General features: G+C 45.3%; 1 protein-coding gene across 1 annotated transcript in view; it reads right to left on the reverse strand.

Annotated features, from left to right (window-relative positions):
• Window positions 1–19,029, reverse strand: part of NIBAN1 (niban apoptosis regulator 1) — a 109,257-nt gene that overhangs the window by 60,449 nt on the left and 29,779 nt on the right. Inside the window, exon 2 of the mRNA XM_053391393.1 lies at window positions 453–583. Coding sequence (XP_053247368.1) covers window positions 453–583 — 131 coding nt within the window. The remainder of the gene's footprint in view (window positions 1–452; window positions 584–19,029) is intronic.

Consider the following 19,029-nt stretch of genomic DNA (forward strand, 5'->3'; position numbering starts at 1 on the left):
GTTCCGTGAAGTGGGACTATTGGCCTTTGTTCTTTCTCTATTTGCTGTCTGATGCTAGAGAGAGAGGGAGCCATGTTGCAGTGCTTGTTGTGTTAATATGTAAATAAAGTAGATTAGCCAAAATGCTGAGTTGCTGAGGTCTGTTACGCAAGCTGCACAAACTCTGCGGATCCCTAAGTGTGCTGATGTCTGTTGGCATTGGTCGCTGTGATGTTCGGGCAGAAGAAAGCTTTTGAAGCTCCCAAACAATCGACCAGGAGGGAGAGAACATGCCAGTCGGGCATGTGTCTCTGCCAGGGTCCTACTTGAGTGTAGGACGAGCTCCTGACACAACTAACATTAACAGCTATTGTGGTTTGCCAAAACCAGGAAGTGCCAAGGAGAAGTGGCCCATGTGAGCAGGGGGTAAACAACCAAACCTGTGATCAATAGCAAACTCTTCTTGTAGTTACCTTTGTTTTTAAGAAATGGGACTGCAGGTCCCTGTTTTGTTCCAGCTCATTCTGGATGTTCTTGCAGAAGGACACTGCATATTGGCGTTTATAGTGCGGACTGAAGTTCTTGATCACAGCCTCCGTCTTTCCTGAAATGGAACATTAAAATTTATTATACATTCAGCAGCTCGCTCGCTCTCTTTTTTCCAGGCTTCACAACTGTGAAGCTCTCAAAACTGCATTTAATACCACACTCTGCAAAAGACCTACACGTTGGCGTGTACTGGGTGATGTTGCAAGACGAGGGAAGTTTCTAACGCACACCTTTGAAACAACAAAAACATCACCTGAACTAATAGCCTTTTGTTATATCTGACAAAGCACTGTTTCTAGTCCTTCCTGAAAAGCTTAGTGAGATAGGATCTTCTAAAGAGATCTTCCTGTTCTTGTTCCAGCCCTTCTGATGGGCTGCGGCAACATATAAAGTCCTGAAGCACAACATTTTAACATACTTGAGTCCAGATTGCGACTCTCGTTCCAATACGTTTCCCTTAAAACTCTCAAAGAGGTCCTTATTTGTCTCCTGGCCACCATCTCAGGGCCTTCTTCTTCTAGAGTGGTGAATCCAGATTATCTAAATTCACCAAAAGGTTGGTTCAAACATGGGTCTCATTTTAATGGGCTGCATGTGGTGAGGTGTGGGGATGAAGTTTCAACTTAGCTACATATATAGTGTTGTAAAGGTAAAGGGTAAAGGGACCCCTGTCCATTAGGTCCAGTCGCGGACGACTCTGGGGTTGCGGCGCTCATCTCGCTTTATTGGCCGGGGGAGCCAATGTACAGCTTCTGGGTCATGTGGCCAGCATGACTAAGCCGCTTCTGGCAAACCAGAGCAGCGCACGGAAACGCCGTTTACCTTCCCGCTGGAGCGGTACCTATTTATCTACTTGCATTTTGATGTGATTTCGAACTGCTAGGTGGGCAGGAGCTGGGACCAAGCAACAGGAGCTCACCCGGTCACGGGGATTCGAACCGCTAACCTTCTGATCGGCAAGCCCTAGACTCAGTGGTTTAACCCACAGCGCCACCCGCTTGTACATGAGACCTAAAGCCACTTCTGGCATTTTGGTACTGGCTAAAAGGGGACAAACTGCATGTTACAAACATAATGTGTAAAATGAAGATCTGAATTAATTAATTATTTGTTGTTGTTAAATGAAAAATAAGCTTGAGAGTCTGCACTTTTGAGCACAGGAGCTACAAGGGGGAAAGGGGCACTTAACTCTTTTCCTGAAATACATTTTTCAACATTGCCATCTCCAAAGCTGCTCCTTCATTCATTCATTCATTCATTCATTTTACTTGTATAACACTCTTCATAAAAATAAATAAACCACAGAGAAGATTAAAATACAGTTGTACCTCAGAAGTCGAATGGAATCCGTTCTGGAAGTCCGTTCGACTTCCAAAATATTCAACAATCAAGGTGTGGCTTCCAATTGGCTGCAGGGAGCTCCTGCAGCCAATCAGAAGTCGTGCAAGTCGTGTCGGATGTTCTGGTTCTAATGAACGTTCGCAAACTGGAACACTCACTTCCAGGTCTGCGGTGTTCGGGAGCCAAAACGTTCGACTGGCAAGGCGTTTGGGATCCAAGGTACGACTGTACACAAGCACCAATAAAACAATCACCTTAACATTCCAAGAAACACATCAGCTGCCCAAGAAATTCAACAATTCTTAAGAACATAGAACGCAGCCCTACCTAGAGAACCTGGGGTGTTCTGTACATAAGGCAGAAGCTCTACTACCACTGAGCTATGGTCTTTCCCACTGTTGTCCTGTTTCCACTGAATTTGTACAAGGGTAACAACTGCAACCTAGCAGTTCGAAAGCACAAAGTGCAAGTAGATAAATAGGTACCACTCCAGCGGGAAGGTAAACGGCGTTTCCGTGTGCTGCTCTGGTTCGTCATGCTGGCCTCATGACCAGCTGTACACCGGCTCCCTCGGCCAACAAAGCAAGATGAGCGCCGCAACCCCAGAGTCGGTCACGACTGGACCTAATGGTCAGGGGTCCCTTTACCTTTAACAGCTGCACGTATGGAGCCTAAGTCACAGGGGAAAGCAATTTCAGGAGGCAGATCCGAGTGGGGAAATGGCGGGTCGAGAACAGCATTCATCCAGTCATTCGTTGACTTCTATCCTGCCTTTTTTCACAAGGTGAATTCAAAACAGCTTACAGAATAAAACACCATATGGAGCATAAAACACATCCAATATAAAACTACCCAAAAAAATCCTAAAGGTCTCACCCACCCACACAGATACCATTCATGGAGGTAACATTGCAAAAGTTAATGAAGACAAGGAAACAATTAAAAGCCATCTGGAACAGCCGTGGCTTTGCCAGATTATCTGAAAGAGTAAACTATGAAAGGGTTAAATACACTTTCTCCCCTGCTGCTCTGGTTAAAATCCAGAGGCTGATTTTTTTTTGGGAGGGGGGAGCACAATTAAGATTTCATCACACACATCTGCAAGTAGCATGTACTTTCCAGAGTTTGTATCAAGAAGTTCTAGATTAGAAAATTCACTTTTGCCATGAGCTGACAGGAACTAAAAAGCTAAAGGTAAAGGACCCCTGACTGTTAGGTCCAGTCGCGAACGACTCTGGGGTTGGGGCACTCATCTCACTTTACAGGCCGAGGGAGCCGGCGTTTGTCCGCAGACAGTTTTTCCGGGTCATGTGGCCAGCATGACTAAGCCGCTTCTGCCGAAACCAGAGCAGTGCATGGAAATGCTGTTTACCTTACGACCGGAGCAGTACCTATTTATCTACTTGCACTGGTGTGCTTTCAAACTGCTAGGTTGGCAGGAGCTGGGACAGAGCAACGAGAGCTCTCTCCGTTGCGGGGATTCGAACCGCCGACCTTCCGATCGGTAAGCCCAGGCACCAGGGAATCTGGAAGACTGCAAAAATCTACCTTACAGAATTGTGAAGGGTTGTTCAGGGACCGTAAATTGCCACATAAAATGCTACACACAATTTTTATTTACAAGTAATCATTCGTATTAATAAATATTTCTGTGCAATCAGAGGGTAAAATTTTAGAGGTAGCATTTTGGGGTTTTATTAGCAAGTTCTCCACAGTTTCTGAAAGCCACACGCACAAAGCAATAATATCCATGCAATATTCTCTATTCTAAAATTTGAAGGTGCTCAGTTTGTTTAATACAGTTGCCCCTCTCACCCAAACTCCTCCACAGGTTCTCTCGCTTGCACACATTTGTCAGCCCTTTCCATCAGCCTTCTGAAAGAGTTCTCAGCCTTTTTACATATGGAAAACATGAAGCTGCATAGTTTATTGGGATTTTTTTTAAAAAGAGACATTACTACATCTGGCCGCTGTTTACAGTATTTCTTCCTTGCAGCTGTTTCAAATTGTTTAAACACTTCCATTGTGCTCTCTCTCCTCTTGTTATTTGGGTAGGGTCCACATCCTTGCATTTTACGGCAGAGATAATTGAAGGTCTCAAAGACATTCGCAGTGCTTTCTGCATCTCAAGTCTCTCTCTCTCCCTATCTGTGGCTCAGCGGTAGGAAAATATCCTCATCTGTTACTGGTCGCAGGCCATTCCTATGGTAACCTCAGCATTTTAGCACATGGGGAACGAGCATGATTGAATGAATGCATTTTCATTTATCAGTCTCTTTAGTAGCCTTATAAGGAGCTCTTTACTATTAGCAATTATTCATTATTACAGTGGTACCTCGGGTTACATACGCTTCAGGTTACATGCACTTCAGGTTACAGACTCCGCTAACCCAAAAATAGTGCTTCAGGTTAAGAACTTTGCTTTAGGATGAAAACAAAAATCATTACAATTTGGAAGACAATTGGACTTTTTTATTGGATTGGATTTGATATGATATGTTAACTGGATGTTCTTATTGGAAAATTAATAAACGCTTTTGTCAGCGCTGCCCAAGGTCCCAGCTCACACAAGACCAACGCTGCTTCTTCCTCAAGTTAAAAAGTCTTTATTGAAGTTCAGTTTCATTTCCAGACGCGCAGCGCGCAGCGCTACGTCTATGCCTCAGACCGTAGAAGTCCCATCTGAATCTCCTCCCCCCTGACACCAGCTTAAGATTCTAGCCTTACTCCACCTCTTCCTCTGTTCCTTCTTTCTCTGGGTCCTCCTGCTAGTCGGAGTCTCAGCCCTCCTCGATTCTTCTGACGCTGAGTCCGCCGACTCTTCTCCCCCCCTCCTTCGGGCTTTAGGACCTGGCTCCCAATCCGGGTTTTCTGCTGTCCCGCGCTCCTCCACAATTGAACTTGGCGCGCGCGCGCAGCCTCCCACTTTCCTTCTGACCGTTACACTTGTGTCACTGCTCCCTCTTTCGGGGAGGCTAGCTGGACCTGGCCTTCCCTCCGTTTCCCCACTCCCCGATGGAGGAGAAGCTGGACCTGACTCATGTGACTCTTCCCCCCCACTGTGCTCTGGTGGGGGAACTGGTCCTAATCCTCCGCTACTCCTTTGGGACTCCCCTCTGGTTCCTTGTTTATGGATCGTCCCCCCTGGGACTCGCCTCGCCCTTACCATAGGCGCCCCCTCCTGGGAATCTTCTGATTCGCTGGAGAAGCTCATGGAATCTCTCGGGCCACTGTCATATTCCCCTACGCTCCCCTCTGATTCCTCTCCTCCGCTCTCTATTTGCTCTCTCCCCTGCTCTTCTGCTCCTGAGCCTCTGACAGCTTTTAAAAAAGAGAACAGAAATCGTGCTCCAGTGGCGCGGCAGCAGCAGGAGGCCCCATTAGCTAAAGTGGTGCTTCAGGTTAAGAACAGTTTCAGGTTAAGTACGGACCTCCGGAACTAATTAAGTACTTAACCCGAGGTACCACTGTACTGTTGTTGTTTTTTGCCCCACCTTCCAACAATAAGCTCCATTAGGATTGGCTTGGCTTTGCCACAATGGGCAATGCATTACTAGTCCACTTAAGACAAGGAGATTTTAGGCAGCATAATGTTTTCGCCTTCCATTCTGTAAAACAGGCCTCAAGTCACTCTGAATCTCATTTCCACGCTTTGTGTTTGTCTTTTCCTGAGCGGTGGGAAGTCCAGAGCAGCCGCTATGGTTTCCTTTGGGGCAGAGAACACTTGGGAAATTTATGATCTGTGCAATCATCTCGTTTATTCCCAAATGTGCAGGAAGCGGTGGCAGAAGGGATTTGCAGGCAGCCAGGCGGTCTCAAAGCAACATGAGTCCAACACTGTGAAATTCTAAACAAACATCCCTGCTCCCATACTAAATATACTTCTTTTGGAACAAATTTCCCTCCCACGCTGCAGGTAAATGTCTTTCGAGACACATATCAAGGGGGCTTTAGATAAAAATATTAGACAGGTTGCTCAATCGCCAAATATCTATCATTCACCATCAGCAACCAGGTCATAGAAAAAACTTGAGAAAGGGCCATGTCTCTCTGCAGAACAAAGCAGTTTACAACAGATAAAACAGATAAAATCAATAAAAATGTACAACCCTACTTTAAACCATGAGTAAAAAGGTAAAGGTAAAGGTACCCCTGTCCGTACGGGCCAATCGTGACCGACTCTGGGGTTGCGCGTCCATCTCGCTTAAGAGGCCGGAGGCCAGCGCAGTCCGGAGACACTTCCGGGTCACGTGGCCAGCGAGACGAAGCTGCTCTGGCGAGCCAGCGCAGCACACGGAAACGCTGTTTACCTTCCCGCTAGTAAGCAGTCCCTATTTATCTACTTGCACTTAAGGGTGCTGTCGAACTGCTAGGTGGGCAAGAGCTGGGACCGAACGACGGGAGCTCACCCCGCCGCAGGGATTCAAACCACCGACCATACGATCGGCAAGCCCTAGGCGCTGAGGTTTTACCCACAGCGCCACCCGCGTCCCTTGCAAACCGTGAGTACCGTATAGTAAAAGCTATGGTTTTCCCAGTAGTGATGTATGGAAGTGAAAGCTGGACCATAAAGAAGGCTGATCGCCGAAGAATTGATGCTTTTGAATTATGGTGCTGGAGGAGACTCTTGAGAGTCCCATGGACTGCAAGAAGGTCAAACCTCTCCATTCTGAAGGAAATCAGCCCTGAGTGCTCACTGGAAGGACAGATCCTAAAGCTGAGGCTCCAATACTTTGGCCACCTCATGAGAAGAGAAGACTCCCTGGAAAAGACCCTGATGTTGGGAAAGATTGAAGGCACAAGGAGAAGGGGACGACAGAGGACGAGATGGTGGGACAGTGTTCTCGAAGCTACCAGCATGAGTTTGACCAAACTGCGGGAGGCAGGGGAAGACAGAAGTGCCTGGTGTGCTCTGGTCCATGGGGTCATGAAGAATCGGACACGACTAAACAACAACAAAAAGTACTTTCAGAAAGTGATCCTGTCAGATTGTGGCAGGATGGGGTAAGGAAGAAGCAATCAAGAGTTTCCTTGCTACTGAAGCAAATGAGCAAGCCTGACCTGAAAGCTTTGACAGGGGTCAGGGAATACCATGTTATCCATCTGGTCATCTGTAGTTAGGACACTCTGTCACTTCCTGCTCTGGCTAAAACTGGATGATGGCACACGGACCAAATTCCTCCTTGATATGTATCCTTCAATTTTGAGGACTGGAATTATATGTTGTGTTCAACCAACACCGATGAGCCACACCAAAAGGAGGAGACAGCATGTACAATAATAATGCCCCTCTGAGCATTGGAGATGTGTTCTAAGGCATGAAGTCCTCTACCAGTGAGAAAAGTAAAGGATTCGCAGCCCATGAAAGTGTTTATTAAACCAAAGTAACTTGGCAAAAGAATATGGCCCGGGAAACAAGAAGTTTACTAATTCTTGCTCATGCTTTGTTTTCCCTTCAGATTTCCAAAACTTGACAAACGAGCTCCCTCCTTATCCCATTTCCAAATTTAGTCCTGATTCTTTGGTATGGATGTTAAGAGTTGTTTGAGGTGAAGCTAAGCCAAGTTTTTCCATTAGTCTGCTTGGCTGGATTGACTGGAGCTAGCCTGGGGAGGGAAAAGCAACGCCAAGAGCTCCAGGAGGCGAAAATCTCTTCTGGGGGAACGATGGCCAGAGTCCAAGGGGGAAGAGCCATGGCCCCATGGCAGACAACATGATTTGCATGAATAAAAGTTTCAGGCTCAATCACCAGCATCTCTCAATCGGGTTGGGAAATGACTGTCTGAAATGGGCTCTACAGGACTTGTTTCCTTTATGAATAATTAAGCTTTTTCTAATTATAACTTAAATATCCACAAAGTCTCCTGCAGACATTAATCGAAACAAGTCCAGATATGTATTTGAGGGCACTGTTTTGTGAAGTATTCTCTGCATTTTCCCCATGCTTTTTGAAACTCTTGTCTAGTGTGATCTCTAATTGTCTCTGTTAATCTGGCCAGTTCAATATACTCTAACAGTTTATCTCGACATTCCTTTTTTGTTGGCACAGTTTCTTTTTTCCAGTTTTTAGCAATTAGGATCCTTGCCGCTCCTGTAGCATAGAGGAATATTTTCTGATCTTCTCTTGTTATACCTATGTCCATTATCCCTACTAGAAAAGCTTCTGTATTTTTCATAAAGTTATACTTAAACATTTTTTTAAGCTCATCATATACTGTGTTCCAGAAGCTTCTGACTTTTTCACAGGTCCACCAAACATGTATAAGTGTCCCCTCTGTTTCACCAGACCTCCAGCACAGCTTTGTTTTTGTCTTACACATTTTAGCTATTTTGGTAGCTGTTAAAGTAAAGGTAAAGGTACCCCTGCCCGTCAGGGCCAGTCGTGACCGACTCTAGGGTTGCGCGCTCATCTCACTCAAGAGGCCGGGAGCCGGCGCTGTCTGAAGACGGTCACGTGGCCAGCATGACGAAGCTGCATCTGGCGAGCCAGCGCAGCACACGGAAACGCCGTTTACCTTCCCGCTAGAAAGCGGTCCCTATTTATCTACTTGCACTTAGGGGTGCTTTCGAACTGCTAGGTGGGCAGGAGCTGGGACCGAACGACGGGAGCTCACCCCGCCGCGGGGATTTGAACCACCGACCTTTCGATCAACAAGTCCTAGGCTCTGTGGTTTAACCCACAGCGCCACCCACGTAGGTGTTAAGCACCATCTATAAAACATCTTGATTAGGTTTTCCCTCAATACTTCACAGTATTTAAATACACCCAAACACACCTCACCAGAGATGAAAAAGCAGCTCTAAAAAACAGCCACAACAACTGGCTCATTTTTGACGGCTGAAAGCATGCGATACACCCATCAATGCAAGATTCACATGAGCAGAAAATCCCGTGGGTGGGATTAAATATTCATCGCTTTATTAATAGTTCAGATGATTTGGTCCTGTGGTGATATAACTGAGTTTTTTCCTTCCTCCAAACCAGGCATAGGCAAACTCGGCCCTCCAGCTGTTTTGGGACTACAATGCCCATCATCCCTGACCACTGATCCTGTTAGCTAGGGATCATGGGAATTGTAGTCTCAAAACAGCTGGAGGGCAGAGTTTGTCTATGCCTGCTCCGAACGCACACAAATATTGGTCTCGCCTATCGCATGTGCAGAATAGTGTATTGCCATACTGGGCTGAGGTTTTTACAGCCTTCCTTCTCGTTATTCTGATTTGTCAGCCTCTTCCACCTTGCTCCTTAAAACAAAACAAAAACAAATAAAACATGGCTGAGTCATGAGTCACATGGGCTGATTGCTTGCCTCAATCATCTACAATACAAAACTGGGGCTGTTGCTGAATTCATGGAATTCTTCCCCCTCCCTGAACGATTTCATTCCCTGTGGGCTGAAAGCATGAATAAAGTTGCCAGTTTCTTTTCTGCTTCGACTCCCCAGCCTTTAACAGCAGCCGGACACAGGAAACAGCCAAAGCTTTTTCTGTCACTTTGATCTCTTCCCCTGGTACCTCCACTGGTTAAAGAGGAGTACAAAGCAAACACCACAATCCCATCAATACCACCATTTTAAATATATATATATATATATATTTGCTGCTGCTCTAATAGGTGTAGTTTGGAAAACAGCAACACGTTGGCTGTGGCGTGTGTGCACTTGCTTCACGTGGCTGAACAGCTACAACCTGAAATTCTAGATAGACTCATTTTCTGCCATTTATTTCAAAATGTACTCTGTGCCTCATTTTCACAAGTGTCAACGGTAAGTCCCTATTTCCTAGCAGAAAAGGTGAAGTCATACAGGCGGCGGCAGGGGGTGGGGGGAGCTGCCTACCACTGCCGTAAGCAAACTGCATTGTAAGATTTTGGCTTCTTGTAAATCTCTTCTTGGGAGAAAAGCAATGAAAAACCTGGACAGCATCTTAAAAAGCAGAGACATTGCCAACAAAGGTCTGTATAGTTAAAGCTATGGTTTTCCCAATAGTGATGTATGGAAGTGAGAGCTGGACCATCAAGAAGGCTGATCGCCAAAAAATTGATGCTTTTGAATTATGGTGCTGGAGGAGACTCTTGAGAGTCCCATGGACTGCAAGAAGATCAAACCTATCCATACTTAAGGAAATTAGCCCTGAGTGCTCACTGGAAAGACAGATCCTGAAGATGAGGCTCCAATACTTTGGCCACCTCATGAGAAGAGAAGACACCTTGGAAAAGACCCTGATGTTGGGAAAGATGGAGGGCACAAGGAGAAGGGGACGACAGAGGATGAGATGGTTGAATAGTGTTCTCGAAGCTACCAGCATGATTTTGACCAAACTGCAGGAGGCAGTGGGAGACAGGAGTGCCTGGCATGCTCTGGTCCATGGGGTCACGAAGAGTCGGACACGACTAAGCGACTAAACAACAACAACAAATCTGTTTTATCCACGCTCAGTCAAATCTATTCAAATTAAACCTATATGAGAGCAATCAGCAGCCTTGTATAATAGGAGAAACAAGCAGATAAGATTCCACAGGCTAAGAGCCTTTTGGCTCTTGCTAAAAGCTCAAATCTTTGTCCTGGGTACTGGAAGGAAGGGCAGATCCCCTCTCGTAAGAACTTCATTAGGAGTCCCAAATGAAACAGCATTTCCGGCTAGCCACTTTTGCGCTCACCCTCACCCCCGTATATACTGTAGTGGCCTTTACAAAATACCTTGCTGGCTGCTTTTGCAGACGACAGCAAGCCATACTTTTATCTGGAATGAGCCATGTGCTTGTGAATGCTTCACGCTCACTTCTGCTTTGCTCCTCCAACAACATGGAAAGAAACCAACGAGGAGGCAGGTGCCATAGTTTGTTGCTTCCTAACAAGCCACAATCTGTAAGTGACAAACCATGGCCTACGGCTGGCTAGAAGTCATGGCTTGTTGGGGGACAAACAACCCATAATTTGTAGTTTATATGTTACCCGATTATAAGGCTTTCTGATTTATTGATCATGATAATTTTCTTAATTTTTGGTTCCACACTATCCCATTAATGCCAGTGGAAGTGGGAGTGATGGGGAAATGTCCATTAGCACACTGCTTGCTCTAAAATCTACATAAACCATGATAAGTCAGAAAGTCTGGCTAACCATCACATGCGAGTGCTGCCTCTCTCTTATCACTACGGGGCCTTTGCTGTGGTTTGTGTCTGAATACTTCCACCCATGTGGAAAATCCATCAGGATAATGAAAGCCAAGTCCAAATTTTATCCCCTCTCCCGCTATTATAGAGAACTTCTTGAACCAATCTTAAGCCCGTGTGCATAAATCAGAGGAACAAGATGTGTTTTCTTTTCCAGTACTCAACGAAATCCAACAGCTTCTCTGAAAGTGCTGCCGCAAAAGGTTCTGCTCGCTGAAAGCAAAGGTATTTGGTTTCCTCTTCTAAAAATGTGAAGTTAAGTATGAACAAACAGCAGGCCCATAGAGGTCTAGCATCTTGAATTTGTTGTTTAGTCGTTTAGTCGTGTCCGACTCTTCGTGACCCCATGGACCAGAGCACGCCAGGCACTCCTGTCTTCCACTGCCTCCCGCAGTTTGGTCAGACTCATGTTCGTAGCTTCAAGAACACTGTCCAACCAACTCGTCCTCTGTCATCCCCTTCTCCTTGTGCCCTCCATCTTTCCCAACATCAGGGTCTTTTCCAGGGAGTCTTCTCTTCTCATGAGGTGGCCAAAGTATTGGAGCCTCAGCTTCAGGATCTGTCCTTCCAGTGAGCACTCAGGGCTGATTTCCTTCAGAATGGATAGGTTTGATCTTCTTGCAGTCCATGGGACTCTCAAGAGTTTCCTCCAGCACCATAATTCAAAAGCATCAATTCTTCGGCGATCAGCCTTCTTTATGGTCCAGCTCTCATCTTGAATATGTGCCTTTATAAACGAAGGGTCCTACAAGTCTTGATACGCTGTCGATGGGTAGATTTCAGGTTCTTGCTGAGCTTATAGCAAGGCGCTTCATTACTCTTTAAAATGACATTCTAAATCGACTTGCTCTCCGCCTCCTCTTCCCACACTTACTCACTAGGGCGTCATAGAATGTGAGCCTGGGCTCTAATTCACGCTGCATACAATCTCATCACCCTTTCATTTTTGTTATGCGTGCTAGATTGGAAACTCCCCAAGCCTTAGGAATGTCCCACAAGGGTGAGAATCGCTGCTTTACCCTGGGCAGAAAGCCAAGCCAAGTTTTCGCTATAATTAGAGAACAAGTCTTGCAGACATGGTCTAAGTGAAAATAGACCAAAATTGGTCAGAATCCAAGCCTACTCACTCCTTTCAAGTCAAGAGCAAAGTTACAGTCTTTAGAAGCGCAGGCATGCCACTCCAAAGAACCAAGACCAAAAGGGCGAAGGGGTTCCCTGGATGACTAGGGAAGGAGTAAACAAGCACCATATGGGACACATTCACACGCGGTGCCAAGATGTGTTTCAGTGCTCCATGGAATGAGCCCAAGCAAAGCACCAGGTTTGTATACTTCCCCTCATTCCACATGATCAGGAGAAAGTCTCTGGCATGGTTTCACTTTTACTTAACCCTAGCTTAGTGTTTGCATTGAAACCAAGGATTCTGGTTCAAAACAAACTCTGGTTAGTTTAATAAGCCAGCTTCCTAACCTATGGTTTGAGGTTGGTTTGTGATGAGCAGATGCTACACACACACAGCTTTATTGAGGTCTATGGACCCAAAATACACAGCACAGTGGTACCTCGGGTTAAGTACTTAATTCGTTCCAGAAGTCCGTTCTTAACCTGAAACTGTTCTTAACCGGAAGCATCACTTTAGCTAATGGGGCCTCCCGCTGCCGCCGAAGCACGATTTCTGTTCTCATCCTGAAGCAAAGTTCTTAACCCGAGGTATTATTTCTGGGTTAGCGGAGTCTGTAACCTGAAGCGTATGTAACCTGAAGCGTATGTAACCCGAGGTACCACTGTACAGTCGTACCTTGGAAATCGAACAGAATCCATTCCAAAATTCCATTCAACTTCCAAAACGTTCGGAAACCAAAGCACAGCTTCTGATTGGCTGCAGGAAGCTCCTGCAGCCAATTGGAAGCCGTGGAAGCACCAAAGAACATTCACAAACCAGAACACTCACTTCCGGTTTTGCAGCATTTGGGAGCCAAAAAGTTCAAGTACCAAGGCGTTCGGGATCCAAGGTACGACTGTACAACAATAATAAATAATCAACAGTTACTAAGGTGTAAAATCGGCCTTGCTAGCCAACAGAGGAGCTTTAACCTGTACGTACTGATTTCTGATTTTTACTGCCTCTCAGAGGAATTTTGCTACAGCCAGTGTGATAGCATCAAACTTATCCTCAAAGAGAACCTTGACATGAAATGAGTCAGCAATTTCAGGTTGTTCTGTTAGTATAGGATTGATTAGATGCTGTCTAACCTGTTTATACAGACTACCATGCAATAAAATGCGTTCCACACATTCAACATCCTAGGAGCATGGGCACAGCCTATCTTGGTATGGGACACCAGCCAATCTTCTTCTCAACACTTCAGAAGGGAAAACATTTAATCTAGCTTTAGAAAACAGACGGCAATAGTTAGATACGATCAAATTCTTAAGTTAGGGAGATAACAAAAAAACCTGTTTCAGATTACCGGGCAGAAGGAATGGGTGAGAAATCTGATTCAGTTTGCATTTAAATGCCAATCTACCAAATTTTGCACTTTCTGAAACAATACAGGAACCAAAACATAGCTATCCTGCAGCCTTTGCACTTACCTGAATTTTGCAATGCAAATAAAGTCTGCAAAATGCATATATTAGGGGAAACTGAGCATTAAATGAACGTATTTGTGAAAATAACCTACAGAAACACATTACATATGGGGAAACTGCTTGTAGCACTGTGTGCGTTACTCAAAAATACATACAAAAATGCATTTATTAGGAGAAATTCATGGTAAAACACTGGTGGATTTTCATGAGGACAGCAACTGCGAATTGCTGCAGAAATATGGAGAACTGAATTTAAGATTAGAAAAATGAGAAACAGAGAGGAATTCAACGTAGCACTAAGCAGGTCTCTCAGTTGGTGCAAACATTTTCAATTGCCTGATGGGATAATCTGCCCACACACTGTTCTGGGGGGTTCTCTCAACATCCCGTTAAGCCAATTTGGGGGGCACAGGGAGTGTGGGGGGGAGGGGGGAAGAAGCCCTGTTGCACTAGTTGGAAGTCCTTGCATGGGCTTCCACTGGCCAGGGTTAAATCCTGCCCTGAAAGAACTGATACTTCTTAAAAGAACCGATACTTCCATCTCTACATGGTAGTTCAGTAAACAAGAACTGGCATAATACTCAAAGTGTGGGAAAGTTCCATAGCCCAGCATGGGCAGTAAATCCTTGATACGGTTTCAGTTAGATGGCTAGAGTAGACACTGTGTGTGTGTGTGTGTGTGTGTGTGTGTGTGTGTCCGTCCCCAGAACATTTCTGGTATGAAAAATTTCAGGATATTTGCTGGAAGCCACAGCCCATGCATTGATTGCTAATTATGCCATGTGACTGTCCTGTGGTGAGGGTGCAAATCAGGGATGCAGTTGGTGCTGTGGTCTAAACCACCGAGCCTCTTAGACATGCCGATCAGAAGGTCAGCAGTTTGAATCCCCATGACGGGGTGAGCTCCCATTGCTCTGTCCCAGCTCTGCCAACCTAGCAGTTCGAAAGCACACCAGTGCAAGTAGATAAATAGGTACAGCTGCAGCAGGAAGGTAAACGGCATTTCCGTGCGCTCTGCTTTCCATCACGGTGTCCCGTTGCGCCAGATGCGGTTTAGACATGCTGGCCGCATGACCCAGAAAGCTGTCTGTGGACAAACGCCGGCTCCCTCGGCCTGAAAGCGAGATGAGCGCCGCAACCCCATAGTCGCCTTTGACTGGACTTAACCGTCCAGGGGTCCTTTACCTTTTTACCTGTTGTAAGGGTGCAAATCAACTTGAAGGCCACAGCACATGTGACCACACATGTGCATGTGATACACAAAGCATCCTGAATGCACAATAAAAAGGATGTCCAGAGGGAACGTGGCTTAGACTGGATTTCTCATTCTTTTGTGTTGTCTGTAAACCTCTCACATGTGTGCAAAAAACAAAAAACCCTGTACAGTAGTACAGAATCTAGATGCAATCTGGCTGGCCATTGAAAGAACACATTGTGGAACCAAAGTCCAGGAGGACTCTTCTTATGTAATACTCCTATGTTTGCACTTCCCTTTTAAGAGACTGAGCCAAGACAACACTCCTTTCAATTGTCAAGCCCTCTCCAGATGGATTCTCCCCATCTGAATTCATCTGAATGAATCCGACAGTGCCAAATTCCTCCTCTCCACTACAGCTCCTTATGCATGCAAAATCCATCTGAGGCCATCTGTATCTCCTTGTCTTATGGAAGAAAGATTGGTCACCTATTTGCCAAATAACGAGAGTTGCGCACACAGGGGAGAATTGCATAAATATAGCTCTGGAACAGTAACAACAGCACAGCTTCAGCTGTAGCAAAGGGAGCCAACTAAACAACAGCAAATTTGGCTCTGCTGCCATGCTTTTTTTGTTTTAAAAAAGGCACGTACAGTCAAAGCACCGTAAAGAAAGGAAACTATGAAACACTCCGAGACAGAAACTAACTGGGGAAAGGGGAGGCAGGATGCAAAAAAATAATAAAAGGTTGCCAATGTGCCAATGTCCAGTCTCACATCAGCTACAGGGCAGGAGACCCACCTGGTTTTTGAACACTTGAGATTGTTCAATAACCCTTACAATTTGCGGTTTTTTCCGCTGAACTCCCGATGGAGTTTATGTGTAGTTTGTTGGTTCCTGAGGCCTGTACCACCATTCCTAGATACTTGTAGTTTGTGACTTGTTCTAATTTATCACCTTGGAGTTCACAGCTTCTAAGCTTTGGTTTTTCCCCAAAAGCGAGTATCTTGGTTTTTTGATAGTTGACTTTGAGACATTCAGATTCACAGTATGCTGCGAGCTTTCTTAGTGCTCTTTTGAGTCCAATGGGAGTTCTAGATAGAATTACCGCATCATCGGCATATAGCAGGACCGAAATATACCGATTTGCAAGCTTCGGCGGGTGGAGTTCTGAGTCACTGAGTGCAGATACTAAGTTATTTAGACAGAAATTAAATAGTAGAGGGGCCAATAGGCACCCTTGCCTGACTCCTCTGAAGGTTTTAATAGGGTCCGTTAGGTGTTCTAGGCGGCTGCACCTGACTCTAAGAGCCGTGTTGTTCAATAACCCTTAAACTTTTCATTAAAGGAATAGAGAAGGACACATGGCGCATCAGTGGCAGAGCACATGTCTTGAAAATATTAAGTTTGTCTCCTGGCGTCACTAATTCAAGAATTCAGTTTTCCCAGGAGAAAGACCTCAGCTCTACCCACGAGTGTTTACTAGTAGCAGTCAGAAAAGAGGAATACAATACAGTGGTACCTCGGGTTACATACGCTTCAGGTTACAGACTCCGCTAACCCAGAAACAGTACCTCGGGTTAAGAACTTTGCTTCAGGATGAGAACAGAAATCGTGCTCCAGCGGCACAGCAGCAGCAGGAAGCCCCATTAGCTAAAGTGGTGCTTCAGGTTAAGAACAGTTTCAGGTTAAGAACGGACCTCCGGAACGAATTAAGTACTTAACCCGAGGTACCACTATATATGGGATGTCGAACAGGGAAGTTCAGCTGGAGAGCAGGGGGAAAGAAAACTCTGTATAAAAACTAATGAGTTGTGCATCAGGCACATTTCAAAAGCCCTTTGTCATCCAGATTGGAATAAATCTGTTTATGTTCAGAACATTGTTTCCAGAGCAAATAATGTTTGCCACAACAAAGATCTTAGCATCAGGCCAGTTTAGTTCTCTTGAGTTTCCTTCCCGTTTTTCTTAGATGCTCTTTGTGGTACAGTGGTTTTAGCAGGGCAGTAGTTGTGGCGGTATTGCCACAACAGTGCTTCCTAAAGTGGGGTGTGTGAGTGGCACTCAGCTGCAGTGGAAGGAAGTAAGGCTGTTAGCCATACTGAAAAATATTTTATGGAACTGCCCCTAATTTGCACATCATTGTCCCCTGTGCATACCCTATACACATTCCATGTGCATAATACAATTTAAAACATTCCCATGCACAATGGGAATGGCATATTGCTAGGGGCTGAGCCCTTTCCCCTTATAAGAACACTTAGGAACAGTTAACTTTTAAGGGACAGTTCAAACATGCCAAGTCATCACCTGATGCCTACAGCATCAAATGATGGTTTATGACTTTAAAAATGTAAGCAGAAGTCCTATGTCAGGGTCAGTTCTAGGATTAAAATGAGAGTCTCTTAGGTCGCTGCCCAAACTTACTGCAACACAAGGCTAGGCAGCCAGCATGGCAAATTACCGGTACAGTGGTACCCTGGTTCTCAAACGCCTTGATTCTCAAACTCCAAAACCCAGAAGTAAGTGTTCCAGTTTTCAAACGTTTTTCGGAAACCAAACATCCGATGCAGCTGTCAGCTAAGGTTTCTGGGGCACTTGCGCCAACCAGAAGCTATGCCTTGGTTTCTGAACATTTCAGAAGTCAAATGGACTTCCGGAACTGATTAAGTTTGGCGCTTTTGTTTTTGCTATTTATTTTGCGTTTTTGTTTTTGAGGCTTTTTCGGTTAATTTGTTTTTGTGACTGTGTGGAACCCAGTTCAGCTACTGCTTGCTTGCTTGCTTGCTTGATTATGTGACTGTGGAAATGGATAAAAGCCACTCATCCAAACAATGACTATCAACAGTGCAGGTAAGAAAAAAAAATAATTTTACCTTTTATCTTATTTATTTTATAGTACAGTACATGGAACCCAGTTCAGCTACTGATGGATTGATTGTGTGACTGCAGTACGTTGTTTATTGATTTCATTTTATGGATCAATGGTCTCACTAGATAGTAAAATTTATGTTAAATTGCTGTTTTAGGGGTTGTTTTTAGAAGTCTGGCACGGATGAATTCGCTTTGCATTACTTTCTATGGGAAAGTGCGCCTTGGTTTTGGAACGTTTTGGTTTTGGAACGGATTAAGTTTGAGAACCAAGGTACCACTGTATTAGGGAGTTATAGTCCAACAACATTTGGCAGGCTGAAGTTTGTCCAAGGGATATGGGGAAGAAACTACAAGTGGGAACCTTTGGCCATAACTGGCTTTCCCAACTGGCTGGTAGCAGCGCCATTTCCCAGGCTGTCTAAAAATTAAATCTGTGAGTTCGGCTTGCCCAGCAGGGAGCAAGTTGAATGGTTTGGGGGCATGGAAGTTCACACCCAGGAAAAGGGTAGTTGGACTTAAAAGGTAAAGGGACCCCTGACCATTAGGTCCAGTCGTGGCCGACTCTGGGGTTGCAGCGCTCATCTCGCTTTATTGGCCGAGGGAGCCAGTGTACAGCTTCCGGGTCATGTGGCCAGCATGACTAAGCCGCTTCTGGCGAACCAGAGCAGCACACGGAAACACCGTTTACCTTCCCGCCAGAGCAGTACCTATTTATCTACTTGCACTTTGACGTGCTTTCGAACTGCTAGGTTGGCAGGAGCAGGGACCAAGCAACAGGAGCTCACCCCGTCGCGGGGATTCGAACCGCCAACCTTCTGATCGGCAAGTCCTAGGCTCTGTGGTTTAACCCACAGCGCGACCCGCGTCCCAATGTTTACTCGGCAAATTCAGAGCAGAGTTTGAGGATAAGGTAGCCAAGAGAAAAGCACTGAGAAAGCTACAGCACATTCTGGCTCCCAGTGAGCCACCAAAAACTACAGGAGAAGCGATGTTTCATGAGATTTTTATTTTTTACTCAGTAATAATCATAAATAAATGAGAATAAAAATGTGCACCCCACCGCTGAGACCATTCCATTGTAACTATCCAACCTCCCAAAATGTTGACACCTCTTGTGATGGTTTGACCCCTTTCCGTTTTAACAGTACAAACTCTACAAACACCCTCCATATCTCCTCAAAATCATTTCTCCAGCATATTCCCCGTCTTACCTTAATGGCACATGTTAATTTATCATTAATAGCTATACTGTATCCCACACCTCTTTATACCATTCTTCCATTCTGCTTGCCCCTTCCACTTCCTAGCTATCATCATTCGTGC

The sequence above is a fragment of the Podarcis raffonei genome, chromosome 6 (genome assembly GCF_027172205.1).
Source record: "Podarcis raffonei isolate rPodRaf1 chromosome 6, rPodRaf1.pri, whole genome shotgun sequence".
NCBI classification, from domain to species: Eukaryota; Metazoa; Chordata; class Lepidosauria; order Squamata; family Lacertidae; genus Podarcis; species Podarcis raffonei.